Below are 16,812 nucleotides of genomic sequence, written 5' to 3' on the forward strand. Positions count from 1 at the left end.
CAGTAGGATTATTATCGTTATCTAAAACATATACTATTAATTTTTAAATAAAAGGCTTTATTTAAATTAACAAAAGTTTTACTTTTCTTTTTACTATGAAGCACTAAAATTGCTAACTGGAAATAAACAAATGCTAAAACTGAACTGAAACCGAAATAAAAAATAACCCAAATAGTATTTTTTTTAAATGACAAAAGCACATTACAAAAATGTAGCTAAAATTAAAATGAAATAAATAAACGCTAACTCAAAATATTAATAAAAACTATAATAGTATACAAATAATACTAAAATAATACTGGTCCCAAACCAGTGCTACTAACCAACATAAACCAGCCTTGACCGGTTTGGTGCAGTAATGGTGTTGGCAGTTTTTTTCAATAGGAAAAAAAAGAACAAACAACTGAAAAACACCCCCCACCCCCACCCCCACCCCCCAAAAAAGAACAAACACCTGAAAAGACTCTAGGGAAATCGGTACCATAAAGGTTATCAATCCATATTCAAGATTTATTGGTACTTGCTGATATCAGATATTTAATTGTGCAGATAGTTTCCCCTATTTGTACTATTTTACATAATTAAGCACGGAGTTCATTTGAATTTTTTATCATGTTGTGATGCCTAAATTCATGTAGCATTTAAAATTACAGATTTAAAAGTGTTTTATATTATTAGTGTTTATTTTATTAAGCAATTTTATTTTATTTAAAAAAAGGGAATAGTATATCATTTTAATATCAGCCATTTATTGGTTGTCCGCCATAACACAGTATTCTGCAGGTCCTTTCATGAATGAATAAAAATGTTATGTTTCATCAAGATGGACTTACAGTATATGCTGTTTTCAGACTGACGTCGACCCACAACATCAACAGTTCCTTCTGCACTGGACCGTCCAAACAGTATCAGCTGTGTACAAACCAGGTATGGCCTAAAGTTTATGCGATCTTCATAAAGATGCTTGTGTATAATGAAAGGATAACCCGTAATAATGTGACTGTGTTACTACTGGGTGGAATACTCCATCCAAGCCAACTGGCATAACTGTGCATTTTTACACATGTTGGCTTGAAGCTCTAATATCTGCAGGCTGTTTGACCTGCTGCCTGGCTCACGAGCTGTGTCTTTATTGTTGTCTGGATGTTTGCCTAGCCGTGCCCAAACAGCAGAATCAGCTTCAAACAGCACCAGTGCTCTCAATTCAATGCCAAAGCCTTCGGCAGGAAGCACTATGAGTGGGTTCCACTTTATCCGGGTAAAAAAACATCCCTCAGTGTTTTCTTTTTCCACCTCTTTCTCTCTCTGTTTTTCACAATCTCTTTAGCTCTCCTTCTCCGTCTTTTAGCCTTTCAGTGTTCTAGACTCTTCTGAATTTCTTGTCTTGGCCCCTGGCCAGCTCTATTATAGCTCACAGATGCCCCTTTAGGATTATTTCCTCAGCCCATAGTCCCCTATGTACAAAAGAGGCCTCTCTCAATGCCATAAAGACCTATTATCTCTAGGAATTCTCTAAAGCCTAGATCGTAATGATGTTTTGCTGATGTCACCTCCTGTTCAGATGATTACATCAACATCTCCAATAAGCCATGTGACCTCCAATGCACCACAACCACAGGAGAAAGGCAGTTGTTGGTGCCTGCCCATGACGGGACGTTCTGCAGGGACGGCATCTACCAGGGTGTTTGCATCGAGGGCCAGTGTCAGGTGCGTCAGAATAACATTTGGTGCAAAGATTACTTGCCAAAGTCCTAAAAGGTGAAAAGGCTACATTAATGCTGTATTTAGGATTCTAGCAAAAGCATTTTTGCAATTACATTTTTATTGGTTGATAGCCTTGGGTCTCAGCTAACTGTTTTGTGTAGAAATCATGTATCCTCAATAAGTTCACATTTGAATTCATTCTAAATTTGTAATAAAACCAGACATGGAAACATGGAATCTGTTGAGCTAAAATTAATATTCAGATATTTTATAATTAGTAATTGATTATGCACTAATATTTACAATTCTGACCGATAATTATTTGCATGTTAAGGCTGACCATTAAAATAACCCCTGATATTAAAATTAATTTAAACGTACACTATGTAACTTTTGCCCAGTTACAAAGTTACATTAGCCTGGATGCCAGCCGAATTTAGCCCCGCCCACAAAAATGTTTGCTCGGGCAATTCGGTCTGGACTCGCTCCATAGAGGAGTAATTATGCCCGAACAGAAACTGTTCGGACCAATGAAATTGTCAGGGCGGGCTTTAGACGATGATGGATAGATGATCAACAGTAACGTAATCATCCACGTCATCGAAGGCTCTTGGGTTCAATTTGCTCTTATCCTAAACGGAGAACTTGTTCGTATATGCATTCACCTTCACTATTTCTCTCAGAAACGATGATCGAACTTTCCAGGGGGTTCTCAGGAAAAAAATGGCGTTTGGTTGGCAAAATATGTTATTTTGGCAAGATTGCCTGCTAAAATTCGCATTCCTGGGTTTATATAATCACATAATTGGGGTCGCTTCAACCCGCGGACATGGAGAAAAACACGGACTTGGCAACACAGTGCAGTTGAGTTCTGTTGACATTTGACAACTAACGTTACGCGTCGCTCCGTTGCTCTGATTGGTTGTGGGTCTATCCAATTGAGGTCTTTCCTGGCTCGGTTGAAACACGCCCCATAATCAAAGCTCAATGGAGCGGTACCAGACTCATATTCTGACTAGAATTGAGTATGGCCACGCCAGGCTAAAGTTACATAGTCTACCTTTAAAAAACTGAAATAAATAAAAACACAGTAAAGTCAAATAACATGCGTTTACCACACATGCGTTTAGGCATCACAACATTATAATATAAAGAATGAAAATTGGAGTATTTCTAGAGACTACATTAACTTTAAATTAGTGTTAGATAGTCGCAAAGGTAATCTAAATGTAAAAATAGAGGAAATGAGAAGGAAGTGTGACCTAATGGGATAGAGATCAGGGATGAAGGCAACTACATTTAGCAACTATGTTAAGACTGTGAGAACTAGTTTGACCAACTTGCACTTAACAAATGGGTAATCCCGTCTAACTTTTCCAATTCAAATTAGACCGATCTACCATATTATGCAGCTGATTTTCAAAAGTTAGGACCAGTCTAGAAGAAAAAAATTAGGTGACTAGGCCACTGGTTTAAGCTCTTTGGTGTCACAAAGTGATCACTGTCGCCTTGTGTTTGTGAGATCATGTTCAGTGCTAACTATTCTGCTGTCTTGGTTGCAGGTGGTAGGGTGTGATGGGAAATTATATTCCAGTAAAACCATAGACAAATGTGGAGTCTGTGGTGGAAACGGAGGTTCTTGTTATCGTGTCTCAGGATCTTACCGGAAAGGGATCACACAGTTAGGTATACCTTATGTTAGCATTAAGGGTTGATTAGACCATCTCCAGTCAATTTTGTTACCTTTTATCCATGCATTTAATAAATGAAAGGGATGGTTCACCCAAAAATGTAAATCCTGTCATTTCCTGAATTTCTTTCTTCTGGTTTGGAATGATATCAGGCAATAATAACAGAATTATTATTTTTGGATGGACTACCCCTTAATGAAAATTTGAACATAAGCATTATTTTAACAAATAATTGAAAATGTATTCATTTGTCTTTGTGTCTTTAGGTTATGTGTTCATAACCAATATACCAGTTGATGCCACTGATATCCAAATCATAGAGCGGCGGAAAACTGAAAATATTTTGGGTCTGAGTTGCATTGGTGGATCAGTCAAAATTCTTGTGGGCAAAGAGAACAATAAAGAGTGATTAAATGTATCTTTCATTATCTTCCAGCTCTGTCTGATGAAGCTGGTCACTTCTTCTTCAATGGGAACAGTGTGATTGACAATCCACAGAACTTCCATGTTGCTGGGACAGTCTTTAAGTATAGGAGGCCGGCTAACCTCTTCTCTGATGGCTTTGAGTACATCATGGCTCAGGGTCCCACCCATCAGGCCCTGAATGTCATGGTAGGTATATAGGTATGTAAAATCACAACCATGTTTTTATTTTATCTCATATGTGATCATCTGATCATCTCAGACAGAATGTAGAGTAATATTTAAAGGGGGGGGGGGGGGTGAAATGCTGTTTCATACATACTGAGCTTTTTACACTGTTAAAGACTTGGATTCCCATCCTAAACATGGACAAAGTTTTTTTTTAAAAGTTGGACGTTTGATGGAGTATTTCTGTGCAAAAAATACTCCTTCCGGTTTCTCATAAGTTTCAGAAAGGTTTTTTTTCGAGTATGGGTATATCTGACATCAGATAGGGGGGAATGTCCTTGTACGGGCCGCACGGACTATTCTCACGGAAGGGCGCGCGCGGGACTAGAGCGAGAGAGCAAACGCTTTAGGGAAGCCAGTCACAGGACTTCACCAAATCAACAATGTCACCAAAGATGTGTGTTTTTGGTTGTCAGGGCAAGACAACCCTGCACAGCTTCCCAAAGAACCCAGCGTTAATGGGACAGTGGATGGAGTTGTGCAAGTATTTTTGTTTGTTCCCTGAATTTCGGCGACAATGGTTTATAAACAAGGTACAGTTTATAATGCTGAAATGCAGTCTAATGCTGAAAGATGGAGCAGTCCCAGCGATTAAGGTTCACAGTTGTATGTTGGAAGCAGGCGGTGAGTAAAACTGCTTAAAATGTCTTTGTGTTAGCTATCGACTCGTTCATTCAAATGCGCTACTATTCCATTGTTTTTCTATGTAAACACACACTAGTCTGACGTGCAAAGCCGTTCCGCTTGCTACTGCTAACATTTAATCTTATACAGTCGATAAACCAAATTATGTCCTCATAAACCATGAGTAAACGCACACAAATGTTGTAAAACTCGCGAGCATGACAAGCCACTAAGCATATAAGTTACAGTAAGTTACACACCATTGAGACATCAGATTCTGGATCATATATGTATGGATAAATCTGATTGATCTCAATGGTTTATTTAGGAAAACTTTTTTTTTCTCCACGTATAAAGATGTCAGAGCTTTCATATCCTCTCAACGCAATAGCTGCGCGCACTTGTCATTCTTTAGCTCCGCCCACACGACACGCCTCCAGCTGCTCGTTTTTTTTCCGGAAAGACTCTGTACAGCGTATCTTTCTTTTATAAATATAATAAAATGAAAGACTTTTCGGAGATATGAACGATGCAACACTACTCTATAGGTACTCAAGATTTACATGAGATTGACTGAGTGTTTCACCCCCCCTTTAACTGCACTGACACTATCGGATGAGAACAAAATTTGAACAGAATTGAGCTGAACAATGACTAACTTTGCAATTTTATTGAACAGATTTAAATCAACATGACACTATTACCTTATAGAGCTGTTTTACAGCTGAAATTGAATTTGTTTCGTAACTATTGAATGTTACAACATTAACACTGTTATTTTCCTGTTTAATAATCTGAAGCTGCTTTGAAACAAAGCAATAAATGTGACTTTTTTCAAGTATTTGATTTTTTTCAGTGCATGTTTTTTGTTTTTGTGCAGTATTACAACCTCAATGGAAAGATGCCCCACATCACATACGAGTACACAGTTCCTCGAGCTCCAGAGCTGGGGGCGGCACCGCCCATGGCCTCCACCCCTGAGCAACCTCAAATAAGCAGTCTGATGTCAAGGACATCCAAAGACCCTTCATCGGCAGAGCAGAAGGTTAACACATCCTCCACAGAGCTCTCCTCCACTCACAATGAAATCGAGGCTCGTAAGGAATATGGAAAGAAAGACAATCAGAGCATTTCTTTGGTAGCCCAAGATAACGTAGATGTGCACGTGGACCATGAAGAGCTGCTGTGGGGACTTCAGGCCTCTGTAAACTTCAGTGAGCTTCCTGGGCTGGTGTTGTTTAGACCTGCCAGTGAGGTCCTCCGGAACAAGCTTGATGATGAAATGCACCATCTTGAGGCACAAGGCAGTTTTGGTAAGTCATTTTTAGGGGGAAACATTATGGGTTTGGCATTTCATGTCACTTTCACATCAGAGGTGTTGATGCAGTCAAGGGTAAAGTTTAGTTTAGTTTGATTTGTGTAAAAGCTGTTTTACCCATGGGTCTGTTTGGAAAAGGGGGTTCTGTTCTTGTGAACTACAGTACGGTTCATGGTTGATGTAAATATTTTTACATCATATTTGGCCAATATGAACACAAGAACAAAAAAAACAAACACTGTTCATTATACAATTAAATACACTACGTAACGTTGGGGTCAGTAAGATTTGTTTAATGTTTTTGAAAGAAGCCTCTTATGCTCACCAAGTATACACATTCATATTGTGCAATATTATTACAATTTAGTGTTTTAATATAGTTTAAAAAAAAGTAATTTATTCCTGTGAATCTGGACTACAGTCTTCAGTGTCACATGATCCTTCAGAAATCATTATAATTTGTTATTATTGTCAATGTTGAAAAGTTTTTGTGGAAACCATTTTTTCCCTCCAGGATTCTTTGATGAATAGACAGTCCCAAAGAACTGCATTTATTTGAAATATAAATATTTTATTTACTTTCACTTTTGATCAATTGAATGCATCCTTGCTTGCTGAATAAAAGTTTGAATTTTTTTTTTAAACGACCCCAGACTTTCGAACGGTAGTGTATATTTTATTGTTAAAAATAGTACATTTATCCAAATTGTATCCAAATTGTTAAGTGCACCTACTGTAAATATTGTAAGATAAAGGAATCTTGGCTAAAATGTCATGGATTAATTCATTGATTTCACATTTAAGCATGCTTTGCCGTTGCCCAGGCCCTGATTCCAACTTGATTGATGGCGATTCGTCTAGTTCCAGTGACTCCAATCACACCTCTATGCCAGTTCTGAAGAGTCTCTTCTATGATGGGGCGTCATGGCCCTCAGGCTCCGGACCGCCCTGTAAAGACGGTTCTGCACTCTCAGGTTGTGCCATCATCAAGCTCAACTCCAGCTCTTCACTGGACAACAGCCTGACACTGGAGATTTACCCGGGCAGCCTGGACATGCACGGTTCCGATGGAGAGCCTCAGTCTGAGCCCAGGACTAATGACTCCACAAAGCACCAGTACAACCTTCTCCAGCTCCACCAGGTGGAGCCAGTGCAGACCCCCCACAGTGAGAGGTCAGACAGAGGGCATATCAGCGGATTGAGCCTTTAAATGAATGCTCTGACATATTTATTGCCATGGTCTGGCTCGAGTTGTTATGAATGGAAATGTGCACCAATCTTTCAAAACGTCTCTGCATCCTTTCCACAGATGTGCTTGTTAGGGTAGAAAAAAGGTAGAAAGCTTTTCCTTTCCAAGCCTTCGACGTTCTGTTCTCAGAGGGCAAGTTAACATGGAATTATGAAAAATAAATGAGCCTTTTCAAAAATTATGGATATGCAGGAACTCAGGGGGATTTACATTTTCTGCTGCGGTGACTGTATTGATGGTAATGTAGTTCAATTAATCAAATTCTGGTTCAGACTTAAGCAAACATACAAAGTGTGAAAGTGACAAAAGTGTCAGGGTGGGTGAATTCAAGGTCTGATGAGTTATGTGCACTCGTTTTAGCCCATGTACTGTAAAACAACAGGCTTTATTTGTTTTTATTTTTAAGTTTTAATATTTTTTGGCCTTTTTGGCTTTATATGATAGGACAGTTTGAATTGAGACATGAATTACAGGAACAGGATTAGGAAAGGGCCAAGAGCTGGAACTGGAACTGACTTGACCAATGCCAGTCTTATTCAGTTAAATGCCATATAAACTGTTGTGGAAATCTCTTATATTTTGTCTTGTCGTAATTAAATGACTAATCCGAAATAACTAAATTCTGATTAATTTTCCAAACAATTTTTTTTTTGACCTGCCAATATTTTCACTGGCCCGGCCACAAAAGAATTAACATTTTCTTTTTAGCAATATGTTTTTAAATATAATATATGTAATACATTTAAAAAAAAAATGCAATGTTAAGTTTTCTATAGGACTTTTTTTCTATACTTTGCCCTTTCTTTACAAAAACAATTTGTTTACTTTACAAAAAGAAAATCTAAAACAATGTGAAAAATTATACAGCTATAATATAACTGTAATGTTTAAGTGAAAAATAAATATATAAGCTTATTTTGTCAAGGCTGAATGATGGCATATAAAGGTCTATTTCCTTGTTAACTTTTGTCATGTGAATAAATATGTTGACTGATGAAAAACATTGTTTTAACACCATATAAGCCTAATACAGTAAATTCGTTTATGTCAATTGTCATATGTCAAAAGTTGAAAAAAAAAAGTACTGCACACAAACTTTTTTCTGCCTCTTCTCTCTCTTTTCTCCTTCTCCGGCAGTAATGAGTTTGAGGTGGAATCTCTGGATCATGATATCAGCATGTCCGACATGTACAGATGGAAGGTATCTGCGTATGCACCCTGCAGCTCAACATGTACCACAGGTGCAAGCACACACAGAGCAGATACACATAAACTGATGCGCATTTGCAAACGCTCAACGAACCAGACCTTATGCTTTGTGTATGTAGGTATAAGCACTTCTTATGCCTTATGTGTGAAGTTTGATGGGTCAGAGGTGGATGAGAGCTTCTGTGACGCTTTGACCAGGCCAGAGCCCACACATGAGTTCTGCACAGGGAAAGAGTGCTTGCCCAGGTTTGATACTGACACTTCATTGTGTTTTAATATGGTTTGCTTTATTATACAGTAGGTCAATTCATAAGCATAGATGTTTGGGAGCCTCAGATGCTGTTGATGATAGATCTTAAGTTGGGGTATTCTGTATTCTGAGGCAGGTGGGAAACTAGTCGTTGGAGCGAGTGTTCCCGGACATGTGGGGAAGGGTTTCAGTTCCGCACGGTGCGCTGCTGGAAGATGATGGCGCCGGGATTTGACAGCTCTGTGTATGATGAGCTGTGTCAGGCTGCGGAGCTGCAGAAGCCCATGACACGGAAAGCCTGCAAGAGCAAAAGCTGCGGCCCGCAGTGGGAGATCTCAGACTGGACTGAGGTCAGTGTGTAAAGCCTTTATTTTCAAAACTAAATTTAAAATGTGCTTGTGAATTGTATATTAAGCTGCCAAAATCGATGTATTCCTGCACAGTTATTTGCATTGAGTTAATTTGTATAATGCTTTTCACACTATATATTGTTCCAAATCAGCTTTACAGAAAACCTTGCAAAAAGGATAATAAGAAAATGAGTTCTTATTACAGAAATAATATACTTTAAAAAGAATATACTCAAGTGCGTACTGAATGTAATGTTTTCAGACACACTGCAAAAAATGCTCTTCTTATTTAGTATTTTTTTCTTGTTTCCAGTCCAAATATAAAAAAATTCTTAAATCAAGTTGCATTTACTAGATAAGTAAAATGACATAAGATATTTTTTCTTGTTTTCTGGGGAAAAAAATCTAAATGAAGTGAATTTTTGCTTAAAGCAAGCAAAATGATCTGCCAATGGGGTGAGAAAAATAATCTTATTTCTGTTTAGGACAGAAACAAGAAACAAGATTTCAATTGGAAACAAGATTATTTTTCTCACCCCATTGGCTGATAATTTCGCTTGTTTTAAGCAAACACTCACTTCATTTTGATATTATTTTCAAGAAAACAAGAAAAAATATCTTGTCATTTTTCGTACAATAATTTTTTTTATATTTAGACTAGAAACAAGACAAAATTACTAAGTAAGAAGAGCATTTTTTTGCAGTGCACTATTTGCATGATAATTGGAATTAAAATGCAATTAGCTGAACTTTAGAGAGCTTCTTTAACCCACTTAAGTATTGTCTGAAATATGGTTATGGTTAAGGTGTACTGACAAACATTTATGGTAAACTAAATATCTATGAAAACTGTATGTTACACATTTAAATATATTTGTAACTACACATTTGTAATGATCAAGTTGCAATTTAGTGCATTTAAAATATATTTACTTTAAATGTAATATCAAATACAGTTAAAATTGTAAAAAAGTATTTTACATGTGTGTTAGCCAACGTCAAAATAAGTGTACTTCTTTAAACAAAAGTTTATTAAAGCGTAATGATTTAAAATGTACTTTAAAGTAAAACTTAAAGGTGCACTGTGTAATATTTAGGAGGACCTATTGACAGAAATGCAATATAATATACATAACTATGTTTTCAGTGGTCTATAAAGACCTTACACAATGAACCAGTCAAGTCACCATTTGACGAAAGTCTTCACAGTTTGGTAAACTTCTATAGCGATAAATGGGAGAAGACTCTAAAAGATAATATTTGTATTTGCATTTGCTGTAATAGCAAAAGAAAAATCCGCAATAGCGTTTTCAGGCCTTTCCAAAAGAGGGGAAAACATAGATTTGATTACAGCAGTCAGAAGAGCGAAATATGTCAAATTTGCCGTGACGACACCCTTGCAGCAGTGGTAATTAGTTTTTTGTCATTTACTGACAAGGTAATATAACATAAAGTATAGCGTTATAAATGTGTATTTAAAAATTTGCGATGTTGATAACTGTGGAAAGGCGTCATCACAGTCTGTGAACAGGGTCCATAGTGATCCACATGCGGCAGTAATCATAGTGTTTTTCGTTCTGATAGTGTTCAGCGCGGTGCGGTGGTCGTGGGGTGAGGAGCCGTGAGGTGCGCTGCTCCATGGAGGCCAGACTCTGTAATGAGTCCACCAGACCAGTCAGCCAGAGAGAGTGTGACGGGCCGCCTTGTGACCGCAGGTGGACCGTCTCTGACTGGGGGCCGGTGGGTTTCAGAAAACATCGTGTAAAATATCACATAGAAACTTAAAATAGATTGTCTATTAAACATGACATTATGTGTCTTTGTTTCTCCCTCTCTAAGTGCTCAGGGCCGTGTGGGGAGGGCAGGATGAGACGCTACGTGGTGTGTAAGAACAGTAATGGGAAGGTGATTTCTGATGGGCAGTGTGATCCAGAGCTCAAGCCGCTTGCGGTGCATCCGTGCGGAGACAAAAACTGCCACGCCCACTGGGTGGAGCAAGAGTGGGAACAGGTAAGCCGAACTGCAGTTTAGGAACACTAACTCTTCCCATCCATCTCGTATGCTGTGTTATTTTAGCTTTATTTATATACTATTGTAGTATTTATCAATATTTTTCATTAGTTCAATTTTAGTTTTAGTGAACAACAACAACACGGTTCCTATGTTTACTGAGTTTTTTTTGTCTTGAACATTCCCAGTGTAATGCCACTTGTGGCCGTGGAGTGAAGACGCGTCAGGTGGTGTGTGCAGGGTTGGAGGGTGGTGTGTTCAAGGAGTTCCCCGAACGGATGTGCGACAAATCCCTCAGACCTGCAGACAGTGTGGCCTGTTTCGAGAGACCCTGCTCCAAGTGGTTCACCACCTCCTGGTCCCAGGTTAGGAGAGGTTATTATAGTTGAAATGGTTTGGAAACAGAATTGTTCTTCAGAATTCAAGGGTTTTATGCATGTAGCATGTTTATTACATTGTAGTGTAGTTCAAAATACTATGTATTACACAAAATGTCATGTGCCTATTTTAAACTGTACAAATATTGTGTTGTTTTCCAGATAAATAGTCACATTGCGAGAAATAAAGTCACAATGATAAGAAATCAAGTTGCAATTGTGAGACATAAAGTCCCAATTACAAGAAATTGTGTGATTTAATGTGGCAATTATGCAAAATGAAGTTGTGTGTGAGATGATAAAAGTCAAAACTGTTAGATAAAGCCACATGAGATTGTTATTTTCAGATATACTCAGATATTATGAGATAGTATGGGTTTTAATTGCAATTACAAGAAATAAAAGTCACAATCACAAGAAATTGTGGCATTTAAAGTCATAATTAAAAGAAATTAAGTTGTGAGACAATATAAAGTCAAACTTGTGTATGAGATATTGTGGGATTTAATCAAAATGACAAGAAATGCAAGTTGCAATTGCTAGAAGCAATTATGGGAAATAATGTCCCAATTCTGAGATATGAAATCGCACTTGTGAGCTCAAGAACATGTCCTATATTTACCATAGCTTGGCGAAATTTTGCGAGTGAATCCTGTCATTTAAATAGGAATTTACGATCTGGAGTTACATGTGATGTTGTAAATGTTCCCCACAATTTTGACGATTTTGCTCATGTTCAAGTGTTGGTCATGCAAATTCACCACATTGACAAACAGGCAGCTGCTTGTTTTAAAAGTGACTTCTGTGTGAGGGGTACGGAAAATGAATTCTTGCTGTAAAAGCATCTATAATGTATCTGATTCATATGACTGTAACCCAGCCTAATTATGCAGGGCTTCTGTAAGATCAACATTTTAGAAAATATTTACTTTTGTTCATCACTTTGAAAGTCATCAGTGCAAACTCCGTTCTGGATAATGGTTCATTCAAATGTTAGCCGCTCACACATGTGTTTGTGTGTGTCTGTGCCCTGCAGTGCAGTAAGACATGTGGGATCGGAGTGCGTGTCCGAGAGGTCAAGTGTTATCAAGGAGAAGAACTGGGCCATAGCTGTGATTCAACACTGAGACCAGAGGCAAGACAGAGCTGTGAGGTGCAGCCCTGCACCACTGAGCCACCAGGTACTGTTATAGCAAACCACAGCACTACAAATACAAGCAGGTCTAAGCTTGGATACGCACGGCAGATTTTCAACAAGACAAGCCCTGAGAGAATTGAAAAGAAATACAATCTATCTTTATTTGGAAAGATGCTATAAGGACGCACCCTGGCAAGGCTGTTATTTGATCATGCCAGTTGTAAGTAGTTTACGCTGTACCTTTTAATGAAACACAGCAACGAGTAAGTATTAAAATGCTTGGCTCAATTAAAAGCACATGTGGATCTATCTTGGCACAACACAAGCTAATTCCTGTGAAATTTAGACCAGATTAATGCTTTGTTGTTTTTAAGCTTTGCAGGGCAAGTGCATCATGCATGTTGTCAATTTGGCAGCCAATTTTGTGTTTTTGGACAGCAGTGACATTCCTTGTTCTCAGTCAGAGATTTAGTAAGGAGAACATGTTACAGACCTGCAGTCATGATGTTCATCGAGATCTACTTAAAGCACTTTTCTTGACATCTCTGCAAAGACTTGCCTTATGAAGGTGAAGTGTGTAATGTCTGTGCCACAAGTGGTACTGCATAAATCATGATTGTTTCCAAACAGGTTTCCCAGACACTCCGACCATGTGTTTCCTTTTTTAGTTAAACAGAGTTCAAATCTCAGTTTGAGGTCCTATGCTAGTCCTGGTCCCCTTTCTCCTCGTCGTTGTTTCCTGTCTCATCTACACTGTCCTATCTAAAGAGATAAAAATGCCAAAAATAAAAACTCACAGCGTAGGTTGGAGAAAAAAAATCGCAATTATGGGAAATAAAGTCATATGAGAGTGAGGCAATATAAAGCCACAATTATGAGATATTCTGTGATTTAATTGCAATTATGAGAAATTAAAGTCACAATTACAAGAACTTGTAAGTTCAAGGTCCCCTGCCTGTCCTGTTCCCTTCTCTCTCCTCCCCATTTTTCCTTTCTCATCTACACTGTCCTATATAATAAAGCTCAAACAAACAGATCAATCTTTTGAAATAATTAATTAATTAATGTATTTATTTATGATAGTTTTCTCAGTTTTTTACATCAAAAAATAAATAAATGTAAATATTTAAATGTATGTATTTATTATATAGCGTTTTCTACTATTAAACTGTGATTTATCTGATATTAAACTAGGAAAACATATTTTTTTTTAAATTTTTTTATTATATCTTTTTTGCTATTGGGATTTTAACATTTACCAAATTAACTTAAATAAATAAAATACATACAATAAAACAAATTCATGTATTTATTTAATACAAAATAGTGATGTAAGAATCAAGTTTTATGTCTTTTAAAATTGTCTAATTCCTATTTTTCCACCAGCTGAAGATGCTTGTCAGGATAAAGCGACTGCTAACTGTGCCCTTGTCCTGCGAGTGAAGTTGTGCACTCACTGGTACTACAGGAAGGCCTGCTGTCTGTCCTGCAGGAACAAGAGCCAGTAAAGGCTGTCTGGCTCCTCACTGTGGCCTTGCAGTTAATGTGAAGACCCTCCTCCACATACTGGACGCACTGATCCCAGAACTGTACCCCTGCCCGACCATAGTCCAGCCCTCATTGCTCCATAAAGAAAGGTGCTATATCAAAAGGGCACTGTCCCTTAAGTGGTCCTGCAGGGACCCAGTAAAGGCAGCTCCTGTAAAAGGACTGTAGAGGAGCCGTGGGTCTACTGATGATAGAGACACACTGTCCTCTGCCAAACAACTGTACAGGCTCCTCCTGTGTACTGTAGAAGCCTTGATTCTGCTCTTACACACTTCTAAACACATCGTATGATATATGTAAAAAGTTTCTTTGTTTCGTTTTTTTTTAATGTATTTTGTGTCCACTTTTGGTCTAGAAGAGGAAATAAAACTAAAGTGGTTTTGAAATCTGGTCTGTCTTTTTTTCATACATCCAAACTCTTGTGTTCACCCTTAATGTACACATACATGATTTTGTAATGAACCTGTTAAAGAAGACAAATTCAAAGCCAAATGTCTAACCGTGTTAACACAAATATTAAGTTTGTTTCCTTTTCGAAAACAGTTCACTCGTACTGCATCGCTAGACGCATTGGGAAAGCCCCTTTTCTCCGAAATATTGAAGCCTTTTGTTTAAAACGCAGTGCAACTGCACAGCCAACAAAGTGCAGTCATAGTGCTGAGTCTCAGAAGCCTTCCTGATCTGCCAGAGAGGAAGAGGAAGGGTTAAGTCTCGCCACTGCTGGACCACCCTCGAAAAAAGGCTTGTGCTTTTCTCCCAGTCCCCTTTTCGATTCAGGCGGCTGGAGATGTTCTGTTTGTAAACAATCGGCCCGTTCAAATTCAAGAACCCTTGCAACCAAACGCTGTTATAGCGAACAAAAAAAAAACTCAACAAAAGAGCACTTTTCCTCTTCCAAGCACCATGTAGGTCCTGAGTTAATTCAGCCCCTGGCCACTCGGCCAAGGCCTGGGAGGCCATCCCCAATGTGTCAGAATGGGTACTAAAAAAAGATAAAATTAGGTTACTCGCTCTCGCAGACCTATGTGCTTCAATGGTGTGGTCAATACATCGAGGAAGGAGCAACATAACTCCGCAACGAAATAATGAGCCTGCTAGCAAAGGGTGCTGTCTTCTACAGCCGCTACTTCCTCGTTCACAATCCTGGACCTCTGGCATCTGAACAAGGCCCTCATGAGACGGCCATTACGGATGCTAACGTCCAAACAAATCCTCTTGCAAATACGTCCAGGAGATGGTTTTTTCTCAGTGGATCTGAAAGATGGTCACCTTCATATCCAAATATCCCCCATCACAGGCCGTTCTTGAGATTCGCGTTCGAGGGGGTGGGGGCTTACCAGCATACCGTCCTTCCATTCGGACTGTCTCTGGCGCCTTGTACTTTTACGAAATGCATGGATGAGACAGCGGGGAATGCGCATACTGAATTACCTTGATGACTGCCTCATTCTGGCCTAGTCAGAGGCAGAGTTGAAAACTCACAGATCCTTGCTCCTCAGCCATCTGGAATGCCTTGGGCTCAGGATCAACCAATCCAAGAGCGCACTGTGCCCAGCCAGATATCTTTCCTGGGAACAGTCCTCGACTCTACCCAAATGAAAGCCTGGCTCATGCCAGAACGTGCTTTTACTATTCAGCAGCTCGCTGTATCATTCAGAGGAGACCTCTCCTGCTCTCAGAACATTTCAGAGGGTATTAGGCCTCATGGCCTCTGCATCATCAGTACTCCAAATGGGCCTACTGCATATGTAACCCCAGCAGCATTGGCTGAAGCCCTGAGTTCCAGCTCATGCTTGGCGGTCTGGCCGCCTTCGCATTAGGGTGGACTAAGGAAGTGTTAAATCCCTGCCCCCCCTGGAAAAGCCCCAGCTGGTATCAGACTGGTGTGAGCATGGGTCTAGTCTCGAGGAGGAAGGTAGTTTCGAGGGACTCCTCCAACATGGGTTGGGGATCTCCGTGTGAGGGCAGGCCAATCTCCGGCCTCTGGTCGAGCTCGGAGAAATGGCTGTACATTAACCTGGACCTGGCAGGGCACCACATCTTGGTCCGAACGGACAACATGCCAGTGGTGTCCGACATAAACCACCAGGGCAGACTTAGGTCGAGGTCCCTGTCCAAAGGGGCCAGGCACCTCCTCCTATGGGCACAGCACAACCTGTGCTCGCTGAGAGCAGCGCATGTGCCGGGCAAGATGAACCAGGGGGCAGACATGCTGTCTCGGGACAACGTTCCCCCCAGGAAATGGATGCTCCATCCCCAGACGGTTCATGAAATCTGGAGTAACTTCGAGAGGGCAGAGGTAGACCTTTTCCCTTAAGAAGACAACTCTCACTGCCCAATATTCTTTTCAAAGAACAAGGATGCGCTGGCCCACAATTGGCTCAGCCTCCCCCTCTACACATTCCCTCCAGTCTCGATGCTCCCTCAGGTCATCAAACGGATCAGGGAAGACAAGTGTGCAGTCCTCCTAGATGATAATACAGAGGAGGCTCTACAAGTTAGCAATCTCACCAATCTTTCAGATAAATCAGTTGACCCCATTTTACATTCATTCTAAATGATTGAACAGCCTCCTGTTTGGAGTGTTCTCAAACAGCCAAGATAAAAGACCTTGACTAGTGTCCCAAACTAAGAGAGGGGGAAGGTAGTCATCTGATGTACTCATAACCACACCTTAAAGAGCACCTATCATG

The 16,812-nt window shown here is 39.5% G+C and overlaps 1 protein-coding gene across 1 annotated transcript in view; it reads left to right on the forward strand.

Moving 5' to 3' along the window:
• The window catches only part of LOC307127639 (ADAMTS-like protein 2), a gene marked incomplete at both ends in the record, with an annotated part of 17,953 nt that extends 3,874 nt beyond the window's left edge, over positions 1 to 14,079 (forward strand). The window contains 16 exons of the mRNA XM_079819026.1: positions 852 to 927; positions 1,156 to 1,258; positions 1,562 to 1,707; positions 3,267 to 3,390; positions 3,662 to 3,742; positions 3,832 to 4,007; positions 5,551 to 5,983; positions 6,813 to 7,161; positions 8,375 to 8,478; positions 8,566 to 8,692; positions 8,833 to 9,046; positions 10,631 to 10,786; positions 10,886 to 11,056; positions 11,245 to 11,421; positions 12,470 to 12,614; positions 13,958 to 14,079. Coding sequence (XP_079675152.1) covers positions 852 to 927; positions 1,156 to 1,258; positions 1,562 to 1,707; positions 3,267 to 3,390; positions 3,662 to 3,742; positions 3,832 to 4,007; positions 5,551 to 5,983; positions 6,813 to 7,161; positions 8,375 to 8,478; positions 8,566 to 8,692; positions 8,833 to 9,046; positions 10,631 to 10,786; positions 10,886 to 11,056; positions 11,245 to 11,421; positions 12,470 to 12,614; positions 13,958 to 14,079 — 2,704 coding nt within the window. The remainder of the gene's footprint in view (positions 1 to 851; positions 928 to 1,155; positions 1,259 to 1,561; positions 1,708 to 3,266; positions 3,391 to 3,661; positions 3,743 to 3,831; positions 4,008 to 5,550; positions 5,984 to 6,812; positions 7,162 to 8,374; positions 8,479 to 8,565; positions 8,693 to 8,832; positions 9,047 to 10,630; positions 10,787 to 10,885; positions 11,057 to 11,244; positions 11,422 to 12,469; positions 12,615 to 13,957) is intronic.
• Between the last annotated feature and the right edge of the window lie 2,733 nt (positions 14,080 to 16,812).

The sequence above is a fragment of the Gobio gobio genome (genome assembly GCF_949357685.1).
Source record: "Gobio gobio genome assembly, chromosome: 6".
NCBI classification, from domain to species: domain Eukaryota; kingdom Metazoa; phylum Chordata; class Actinopteri; order Cypriniformes; family Gobionidae; genus Gobio; species Gobio gobio.